At 54.7% G+C, this 11,032-nt stretch overlaps 1 protein-coding gene across 11 annotated transcripts in view; it reads right to left on the reverse strand.

Moving 5' to 3' along the window:
• Positions 1-10,771, reverse strand: part of RASAL1 (RAS protein activator like 1) — a 36,739-nt gene extending 25,968 nt beyond the window's left edge. For 6 of the 11 annotated variants that reach the window (XR_010148154.1, XM_016924296.4, XM_016924297.4 and 3 more), the window contains exons 1-4: positions 9,930-10,304; positions 5,408-5,464; positions 2,601-2,714; positions 2,348-2,409 (exon numbers count right to left, since the gene is read on the reverse strand). Coding sequence is in view for 8 of the 11 variants with exons in the window: in XM_016924296.4 (XP_016779785.2) it covers positions 2,348-2,409; positions 2,601-2,714; positions 5,408-5,464; positions 9,930-9,994 (298 nt within the window). In the remaining 3 variants the exon portion in view is untranslated. Of the gene's footprint in view, positions 1-2,347; positions 2,410-2,600; positions 3,562-5,407; positions 5,465-9,929; positions 10,382-10,592 lie in introns of those variants that run through there. The other 5 variants (XM_016924298.4, XM_054663627.2, XM_063786064.1 and 2 more) reach the window with 3 other exon arrangements.
• Positions 10,772-11,032: the final 261 nt, after the last annotated feature.

Here is an 11,032-nt window from a genome sequence, read left to right on the forward strand (position 1 = left end):
GAAATTCATGTATAATATGAGTAGACAATAAATGGAAGAGAAAATAAAGTGATTCTTCAAAACTGTATATAAAAAAGGCTCATGGAGAAGTGCAAAATAAACCTATGCTGATGTAATATTTCACCTATCAGATACACGATCAAAAAGTTTGATAACTGGCTGGTCTGAGTGTGGTGGTGTTTACAACTAATTGATCACAAAAAGTTTGATAACCGAGAGAGTGTGGGGTGAGTGAACTGCTACCTCTTCCATGGAGGGTAATTTAGCAACAACTATCAAGTATGCAAATGTGTGCACTCTTTAATTCACCTCTAGTAATTTATCTGACCGATGGATATAACTTACATATGTGGGAAATTTTATTTGTACAGGCTAGTTATTGTAGCATTGCTTGAACCAGGGAAAGACTATGACCTCCCTAGATGCCATCAGTAGGGAACTAGCCAAATAAACAATGGTAAAGCCACACAATGGAGCACCACGATGCCATCCCAAACGAAGAATGCGGAAACTCTGAGAGCACTGTTATAGGAAGATCTCAGAGATACTTAGTGAAGTAAAAAGGCAAGGTACAGGCCGGGTGCAGTGGCTCATGCCTGTAATCCCAGCACTTTGGGAGGCTGAGACAGATGGATCACTCAAAGTCAAGAGTTCGAGACCAGCCCGGCCAACATGGTGAAACCCCGTCTCTACTAAAAATACAAAACTTAGCCGGGTGTGGTGGCAGACCCCTGTAATCCCAGTTACTCAGGAGTCCAAGGCAGGAGAATTGCTTGAGCCCGGGAGGCAAAGGTTGCAGTGAGTTGAGATTGTGCCATTGCACTCCAGCCTGGGCGACAGAGTAAGACTCCGTCTCAAAAATAAATAAATTAATTAATTAAAAATTTTTTAAAGGCGAGATACAGAGCAGAATGTAAAAGGCTGCAATTTGTATAAGCACAGAAAAACACAGTATTAAGAGCGCAGACTCGGCTTGGTGCACTGGCTCACACCCGTTATCCCAGCACTTTGGGAGGCCAAGGCAGGTGGATCACTTGAGGCCAGGAGTTCAAGACCAGCATGATTTCACATGGTGAAACCCTTCCTCTACAAGAAATACAAAAATTAGCCAGGTGTGGTGGTGCACGCCTGTAGTCCCAGCTACTTGGGAGGTTGAGGTGGGAGAATCACTTGAGCCAGGGAGGTTGAGACTGCAGTGAGCCAAGACTGCACCACTTCACGACAGCCTGGGTGACAGAATGAGACACTGTCTCTCACACACACACACACAAAAGGCATAGACTCTGGAACTAGACAACTTTGGTTCAAATCCTGGCTGCCTCACTTAATAATGTGATCTTGAGCAAGTCATTTAACCTTCTGTGCCTCAGTTTATTCACCTATAAAGTGGGCATTAGTAATTAGAACACCTGCCTCTCAGGGTTATGATGAACCTACATCACTGAGTCCATAAATATAAAGAATTAGTGTTCAGAATAATATTTATATATATTTATTATATATAAATATGTTATATGTTTATATTTATTATATATAAATATGTTATATGTTTATATTTATATATACAGTATATAAATGTTTGCTGCTGTTACTATTTTTAAATTATTTTTAGTAGCAATGGGGTCTCCCTGTGTTGTCCAGGCTGCTCACGGACTCCTGGGCTCAAGCAATCCTCCTGCCTCTGCCTCTGCCTCCCAAGGTGCTGGGATTACAGGTGTGAGGCACCATGCCCAGCCTGCTATTACTACTGTTACTTGCTTATATATGTTTGAAATATTTCTAGAAGGACATACAAGAAGCTGACAATGCCAGGAAGGGAACAGAGTAGCTGGGGTGCTTATCATAAAATCTGAATATTGAACTAGGCAAACAAATTAACTGCTCAAAAACTAAAGACAAGGCTGGGCATAGTGGCTCACACTTGGACTCCCAACACTTTAGGAGGCCAAGGTGGGAGGATTGCTTGAGCCCAGGAGTTCGAGACCAGCTTGGGCAACATAGCAAGACTCCGTGTCTATAAGATATTTCTGAAAAAATTAGCTGGGTGTGGTGGTGTGCACCTGTAATCCCAGCTACTCCGGAAGCTGAGATGGGAGGATCGCTGGAGCCCAGAGGTTCAAGATTGCAGTGAGCTATGATAGCACCACTGCACTCCAGCCTGGGTGACAGAGCAAGACCTCGTCTCTAACAACAACAATTAAAAGCAAACAAAAAGTAAAGACAAAAGCAACAAGAGAAATAAGTTTCCACTGAAGGCTCTGTGCTTCACCGTGCCATGTGCTATGCCCCTGCAAATGCCCACCCTGGGCATGGCCCCCTCCTCCCTCTGCCCATGTCCCTCGCCCACCTCGGGGGTCGGCTGTAATCGCCTCCCTGCTCAGCGAGATCTTGCCGATGATGTCGTCGTGCCTGCAGGAAGGCGGGCACGTGAAGGTCTGAGTCAGGGGCCCCTTTGCCCCGCCCCAAGAGAAGTGGGGGCAGGTGTCAAGGTCTGGGTGGGAGGGCACGCCCTCGTGGGCTGTGGACCCACATCCCCTCTCCCCTCAGGTGCCCAGGCTTGGGTCCCTAACCCACACATTCCACTTTCCCCAACCACAAACCCGACAGTGTCCTCATCCAGCACGTAGAAGGCCAGCTGGTGGAAATCCAGAGGCAGGTGCACCGTGTACTCCTCCCCCCAGAAGGGGCCCAGGCTCCTCCAGACAGTAGCTGTCCTGCAAAAGGAGGTGCAGGGGGCTGGGGGTCCTCGGGCCACACAGGAGGCAGACACCTGGAGACCCAGACACACACACACACACACACACACACGGGAATCCAGACACACACACACACTCAGAGACCCCCCACATGAACCCAGTTAGAGGCCCAGACACACACACACACCCAAGGACAGCCACTCCAAGATCCTAGATATGTACTCACCCAGGGACACTGGACCATGTATCAATCCAGGCATAGAAACACACACAGACCCCAACACTCACATACCTAGAGTATCAGACATACACCAGAGATCTCAACACACACACACACACACACACAGAGAGGCACATACACAAAACACACACATGATCCTACACACCCACATACAGGGCCCCAATACACAGCTAAGGTCCCAGATACACAGAGACCAACAGACACGCATAGCGACCCACAGAAACATATGTGCAGATACACACACACGGATTCACACTGAGACAGAGTTGCTCACAGATACACCAAGGAGGCCAGAGACAGAGACACATTTACACATAAGCAGATACACATATGCACCCTCAGAAAGTCCTAAAAACATGTACCTTTGTGTTTGGAAATCCAGACACCAGACACATGCAGATAGACACATAGAAAACAGACACATATGAAAACATATGAAAATAGACATATGTTGGGAACACAGAGACACACTCAGAGATCCAGAGACACACTCTCACACACTTACAATGATACAAGGCAGGTACACATAGAGACACACACACAGTCATACAAACACACAGTCACCAACACACACACACACACACACACAATTCCATTCATTCATTTGTTCATTCGTTTACTCCATAAACATTCACTTGGACTATGGACCCAGCCTGTGCTGGGCTCCAGGGATCAGAGAAACAGGTGTCAGGGCTGCTTACCCCACAGACCCCCCTTCTACAAGCAGGCGCTCTCTCCCAGCAATTAGGACATGGTGGGAGAAGTCCTGGGATTGGGGTTAGCTCAATCGCCCCTCGTTGGGTCGTGGGGGTAGGGTCGGAGGGGATTAGGGAAGGCTTCCTGTAGGAGCTAGTCAGGCAAAGTGGGGAGAGACAATGAGGACAAGGACAAGTATTCCAGAAGGCTGGAACAGCATGGGCCAAGGCCCTGTAGCAGGAATGAGTTTCGTGAGCTGAAGGAATAGGAAGGTGCCTGGTGGGAATGGGGGAGGGAGAGGGGCCAGGAGACAGGAGGTGAGCAGGGGACAGAGCACTCGGGGCTTTGAAGCACACAATGAGCAGGAGGAAGGCACAGGAAGGATGGGGACCAAGATAAGCCCAGAAACAGGTGCACACACACAGCATCTCTGCCCTGACATCCCTGCAGGGGTACTTCCCTTTACCCAGCAGAGAACAAAGATTCTACTTGCCCGGTAAAGACACATCCACATTTGTGGATGCAAAGTTTGGTTCTCATACCTGTTGCTCCCTTCCTCCCTCCTTTCACCACACTGTGCCCTAAGAAAGAGTGCACATATGCGCGCGTGCGCGCACACACACACACACCCCGCCTTCTTCCTCCAGCCCAGCGGCACCAACCTCAGATGGACCCCCAGTGCTTCCTCCCAAATACCCTCTTCCCCCAACCTGACCTTTTCCCAGCCAAAGGTCTTCTGAACATTCCCCAGCTCCTGAGCTGAAAGGCTTCTTACAGCCCAGAGAGGGAGAGACAGCAGCCTGGGGTCACACAGAAAATCAATCTGTGGGTTTGGGGTGGTGTCAGGGAATGTATCAAGGGGCCAGCATGAGCACTGGGAGGACAGTGGAGGGGAGTCAGTGGAGGGGGGAGCTACAGCTGACCCCTCCCCCAGGCAGGCTCCCCACCCCCAGCTTTGAGCCCATCTGGACCAGAATAGGAGCATCCTGAATCCTGCCGTCTCCATAGGAACCAAGGCCTCAGCCACCCACCAGCCCACCCACCCCCATCAGGCCTCCAGGGGCTGAGAGCTGTCCTTCGGCCTGCGGGGGTGGGAGCCAAGCAGGGCGCAGCCTGATATCCCCCTGCGAGACTCACTGACACCCCAAACATCCTCACACCTTCACATGTGTCCACACCGGCGCCTTTGTGACCAAATCGGCTGGCATTGGTGTTCACATGCATGTGCAGGGCAGCCATGTGCACGTGCATGTACATGCACCCTACACACACGTGAGCCTGTGCCCTGCACAGCCACGAGGACATACACACGTGGTCACAGGCACTCACACTAGCCCCGCAACATCCCCCACCCCCTGCAACTCACAAGCAGGCCCAGCTGGGCGGGTGCACACACAGACACAAATGCATGTGCCCACGCACACAGACATCCCCAGTGCCCGCAGCACCCGGCAGGCCCGGAACCAACCAGTCCAGCCAAGCGTGAGATGCCCGCCCCCAGGGAGGCCACTGTAGGAGGCACAGGCTGGCAGCGCTGAGTCAGCCCCAGGGAGCCAGCAGGGACAGCATTAGGTCCAGAGGGAGAAGGCAGGGCTGGTCGGGGAGAGGAGCTGGCAGTCCCAGCTGGACACAAATCACCCACCTGCAGGCCCGCGAGTCCCCCTCAGGGTAAGCACTCCTTTAAATGTGAATTCTTGGTCCCAGATTCCCCAGGTCTAGAAAGAGACCCCTCCCTTCCTCCTCTCCCCCAAGGCCTGGTGTCGCCACCCCTCACCTGGCCACCACCTCGTCGTCCACTTTCACTAGGCAGTAGGGGTCGCTGCTCCCAGACCTGCAGAAGGAGGGAGTTCAGGGAGGAAGCAGATTGAGAGGGCAGCCATGGGTGGAGGGTCCCAGTCATGACACAGGCAGGGGAGTCGGAGGCACAGACAGAGAAGGGGACTTGCCCAGGGTCACACAGCAAGTCCAGCTCAGAAGTAGAATCTTAGGGGACCAGCAGGAGATGTCACAGCTGCCCAGGCCACCACATCTGTGCACTCTGGGCTTCCACCCATAGAAATAGAACAGGGAGGCCTGAGGCCAGCAGGTTCTGAGTCCTGGCCTCGAAAAGCCCAACGCAGAGGCCCAGAGCATGTGTGTGTGTGGGGGGGCTGGGGGTCTTGAATGCCTGGCTTCACCACCCTCTGGCTGTGCCATCCCAGAGAGTCCCCTTCCCTCTCTGGGCCTCAGTTTCTCTGCTCTATAAATCAGGTGTGATGCTCACATACACCTCCTAGGGGGCTGGAGGAACTCAAATGCTGGGCCGGATCATGGTCTGGCCCCCAGCTCTCCCCTGCAGGGGCTTTAATGCTGTGTCCCCAGCTTTTCATTTCAATGGGAGCTTCCCTGGGAAGGGGACTCCCCATTCCTCAGCCCTCCATGGGGACAGACTCGGCAGACCCTCCCTACAGGCAAAGACCAGGGAACCCAGGCTTCAAAATCAACCCTCAAAATCTCTTAAGATGTGCTGCACCCCCTTAAGTAGCTATGAGTCATCTGCCAATTCAGGCCAGCTGCATCCCCCCTTCATAATAACAGACACCAGCAAATCCCAAGCTGTCTAACAGGTCCCTCACTTCCTCCTCCATCCCATCATACAGGCCTTCTTTGTCTTTCATCAGGCCCCCGGCCAGCCTCAGGGCCTTTGCACCTGCTGTTCCCTTTGCCTAAGACACTTTAGCCCTGATACTGCCATGGCTGGCTCCTTCCTGCCATTCAAGTCTCAGTCCAAAGTCACCTCCTTGAGAGGCTATCCCTGGCCACCACTGTCCTATCTAAAATTACCTCCACCTAAAATCGTCTTCTTCTTCTTCTTTTTTTTTTTTTTTTTTTTTGAGACAGAGTCTCACCGTATCACCCAGGCTGGAGTGCAGTGGCGCGATCTTCGTTCACTGCAATCTCTGCCTCCCAAGTTCAAGCGATTCTCCTGCCTCAGCCTCCTGAGTAGCTGGGATTACAGGCACACACCACCACGCCTGGCTAATTTTTTGTATTTTTAGTAGAGACAGGGTTTCACCATGCTGGCCAGGCTGGACTCCAACTCCTGGCCTCCAGTAATCCACCCGCCTCGGCCTCCCAAAGTGCTGGGATTACAGGCGTGAGCCACCACACCCGGCCTTCCTTATTTCTCTATGCGTTTAGTATCTGTCTCCCCACCTCCCTGCCACTTCCAAACTGTGAACTCCCTGGGGAGAGTCTGTGTCCCCACCTTCCCCACCCCCGGCCCCCACATCTGGCATGCATTTGGCCCTCTAGAGCTATTTCTGAATGACTAGGTTTATGGAGTGCTCTCTCTGGAGCAGGGAGTAACAGTGGAGATAGGACTGGGACCCAGGTTTGTGGGCTCACACTCATGTTCTGAAACCAATGCCCCCTCTACCTATTCAAATGGCCCTCTCCCTTGATGCCCCAGCACCACTCCCTTGATCTCTGCCACCTTCTGTCTCTCCAGTTTGTATAGATCCACAAATGCCTCTGGGATGCCAGGAAAGAGGGACATTGGCGCTAAGAGTTGCCTCCAACCTGAACCTATCTTGCTGGATGAGCCCTTCCCTGTGCCTCGGTTTCCCTCTCTGGACTCCTTCCCTTATCCCCCTCTGGCTGGACACTCCAATGCCTCCATTTCCCTACCTGGCTTCTATCCCTGAACACTTTAGACAGACAGTGTCTTCGTGATCCTCTGTGGGTCCTACATCTGAATCCCCTTCTGCGGAGTGCCCCAAGCCTCAGTTTTCCCTTCTGGCTCCATCCCAAATCCATTGGACTGGGTAACCCCAGGAGCCTCAGTTTCCCCATCTGGGCTTCACCTTCAGACACCTGTGGCTGGTAATGTCCTGTGTCTCAGTTTCCCTCCCTGGGTTCTCCACCCCTAAGCTTCCTTTATGCAGGCTCCCACCCCTCAGTTTCCCCAACTACAAATGTGGGGTCAGATGGGCTGGGATCCCACTAGCCGAGGGCTGGGAGACACACCCCCTCCTGCAGACCCAGCCTGACCTCCAGGCCCTCCTGGGAGCCGAGCTCAGCACTAGTCAGCTGCAGGGCTCTGACGCATGAGGGCCTTATCAGACTCCTATCAGGGAGGGCAACGGTGGCAAGAGGGGGTGGCTGCTTCCAGACCCCTGATCTCTCCAGACTTGTGGCCTCTCCCACGGCCCCTGACTCAGCTCAGTCTTGGGAAAGCAGGCCCCTCAGCCATCGCCTGCCCAGTCTGGTTTGGGCATGGAGTAGTCAGAGTTCGAATCGCAGCTGGGTGACCTTAGGCAAGTGACTGCCTCTCTGGTCCTCAGTTTCCCCATTTGTAAAATAAGAGACGCCAATAGAACTATATGAAGTGTTAAGCACAGGGCCTGTCCATACTAAGCCCTCAGTGACTGACTGCTACTATTTCTAATAGTAAAAACTCTACAATTACCTGAAGAGGCCTCCTCCTGGGCCAGAATGGACCCCCTCAAACCTGGCAATGCTTTAGGCAGAGTCTGGGCCCTTTCCCTTAGGAGAAGAGGGAAAGAACACACCCCACCTAAGGGCTCCCATGGCATGGAGCTCCCAGCAGCCTCCAGGAAGAGCCCCTTTGAAGAAGGGTGCTGACAGCTAGGGAAACTGAGGCAGGGTGGCCGGACCCCCCCCCCCAGCTGGGGCTAAGTGACTCCTTCCCACCCTTGCTCTACGGCATGACCTATTTCATAGCTCACTGGCCCAGGAATTGGGGGCAGGAAGTTTGGCCAAGAGCTGCAGGAATCAGGCATGACTCAAGTCCCTTCTCCAGAAGAGCAGCAGGTTACCGTGAGCCAGTGTCCAGGTGCAGGGGTGACACCCATCGCCCCCTCATGACCTCTCACCCAGGGCTGGTGGAGGGGCCAGAGCTCAGTGAGTGAGAACCCCGTTTCTGGAAAGAACTCTTTTCACCACCTAGCAGCTGCCAGGCATCCAGCCTGGCCTCCATGACCTAACAGTGTAGGCCGTCTCATTCCCAGGGCCTCTGAGGGGACATCTTAGAAAGAGTCTGGTGGGGGGGCTTGTCCAGCCACTGAACTGTCAGAGCACACACTCTGCTTCTCATTCAGGGTGTGTATATTTGGAGTAGCCAATAAGGATGAAGGGTGGCAAAAATTGCTCTCAACAGCTGCCCCCTTGACGCAGCTGCAGTGTTTTGGGGGTTGGGAGTGTCGTAAAATCAGGCAGGAAAGTCCTCTCTGGGAGCCCACACCTTGGGGAATCAGCGCAGAGCTAAGACTGAACCTTGACACAGGTGAAGGCTCCCAATCCATGCTCCTGCTCACCTGGGCCACAGGGGAACTCCTAACAGGTCCTCCACCCTCCCAGCTGGATGGGAGACCCCAGGCAACCAGACGGGGACTCCGGTCCAGAGCTCTCATTGCCCAAATGGGAAACCAAGGCCCAGAGAGAAGCAGGTTCAAGGTCACACAGCAAATGTCCTCCAGAGGATCCCACACCTGTCGCAGGCGCTAAGGCCCTCAGAGCCCCTTCTGGGCACTATGCCAAGCAGGAGGGGGAACCCGCCCCCCATATTCTGCTGATTCAGCAGCTGCTGACTCAGCCCTGGGGGAAGCATAGCTTGGGACTGGTAGTGAAGGGAGCCGTAGGGCCCCCCAGTCCCATTGCACCTGGCTGGGGAGGGGGTCGCAGCAAGGAATTGGCTCTTCAAGCAGCTCAGCACCCAGGGAAGGCCCACACGAGGCTGGGAGCCACAAGACTGGGGAGCTCAGGGCTTGGGGTCAAAAGGACCCTGGAGGGCCACCTGGTGACACTCTTCAAACCTAAGCACCAGATCCACACAGGATGTTAGGGCTCATCTGATCCCAGGCCCTCTCCAAGGGTCCTCCCCAGGGTTCCCTTGCTAGGCCCCCACCCAGGCCTGGAGGAGCCACCTCCAACATCTGCCTGGACTAAGGAAGAGACCCCCCGCTTTCTCCCCTCCCAGATCTGACAGAATATGGCCCTCTAATCCCCTCTTCGGCTCTGGACGACCCCCTTTAGTACATCCCGGGAACAAAGACACCCCCTCCCCTGCCCGGGGGTGAGGCGGGGCATCTGCTAACTCTAGGCGCCCCCCTCCCACCGGGACAGCCATGGGCATGCGGCCTCTCGCCCCTTTAAAGCGGATCTGCCCCAAGACCAGTCTTGGACAAGAACCCCTCGCCCTCCTGCCAACCCGCCCTGGCACGCGGAAAGGGCGACGTCGGCCCCACCCCAGGCCTTGCGCGCCCCTCACCCAGAAGCGCCCGAGGAGTACTCACACGTCCTTGGCAGGCAGCGCGCGGCCCTCCACCACGCGAACATTCAGGGAGCTGCTCTTGGCCATGGCGCCTAGCCACAAACTTTCCAGGCAGAAGGGCGCTCAGGTTCCGAGGCTGGACCAGGGGACGTCTACATGTCACCTGCTTCAAGCCTGGCTCCCTGCCTCGTGGTCCCAGTGCCGCCTGTCCGAGACCCGGGTAGCTGGACGGGAGATTTCCGAAAGGGGAGAAGGTGTAGGTGCCCGGGGAGGGAGCGCCCGTCCGGACTCTACAGGTAGGAGCCGTGCTCCGAGCAGGAGGAGCGCGCAGGGGGCGCAGCGGGCTCTTGCCTAGGCGTCTGGAGCTCCAGACAAGCAGGCTGGGCGGGCAGGGGGCGTGAGGGGCGGCCCAGGGACCTCCCCACAGTCCCGCCTCCAATGGGGTCCCCCACCTGACCCCGGGCCCCCTCGCGCGCCCTCTACCGGCACCCCAGTCATGCGCGCCAGAGCGCACGGGCGGCGGAGACAAGGGTGCACCGCCAGGTGGGGAGGGGCCCCCGTCCTGATGGGCGTGGCCGCTGGCTCCTGGTGAGTTGGCATTGGGCTTAAAAGACATGGTCTGTGCCCCCGCCTGTCCCTCATCCAACATATTCACACCTCTCCGCCCCCACCCCTCCTTGCCTACCATGCAGACACCTGCCTCCTCTCTCCAACCTCCGCGCCCCCCGGTTCAGGAGCAAGTATTAGTGGTGGGTGGGAGGCGCCGCCAGAGAGAGGGTCGCATGTTCCCTGGGGGTCCGTTCAGAGTCAAGGGAGGGGCCTTGAACCTCCCCTTCCATCTCGTTCTAGTTTCCAGTTAAACACAGAACCCAGACTCTGCTCTAACGTCACGGGCTGGCACTGCGGGGGAGGAAGCCGCGGCCGGATGGGGGAGGGGAAGGCTTGAAGATAACCACTACAGCGATGATAAAAAGTCATCTACAGTTGTTTGAACACTTCATGGGTGCCAGGCACTGTTCTAAGCGCTTTACTGGGATTAGCTCATTTTTGTCTCCAGATGTGCACTACACACTACTCCACTGTTACCCCATTACCCGCAGTTTATGGATAAAGAAACTGAGGTTC

This window comes from Pan troglodytes, chromosome 10 (assembly GCF_028858775.2).
Source record: "Pan troglodytes isolate AG18354 chromosome 10, NHGRI_mPanTro3-v2.0_pri, whole genome shotgun sequence".
Classification (NCBI taxonomy): Eukaryota; Metazoa; Chordata; class Mammalia; order Primates; family Hominidae; genus Pan; species Pan troglodytes.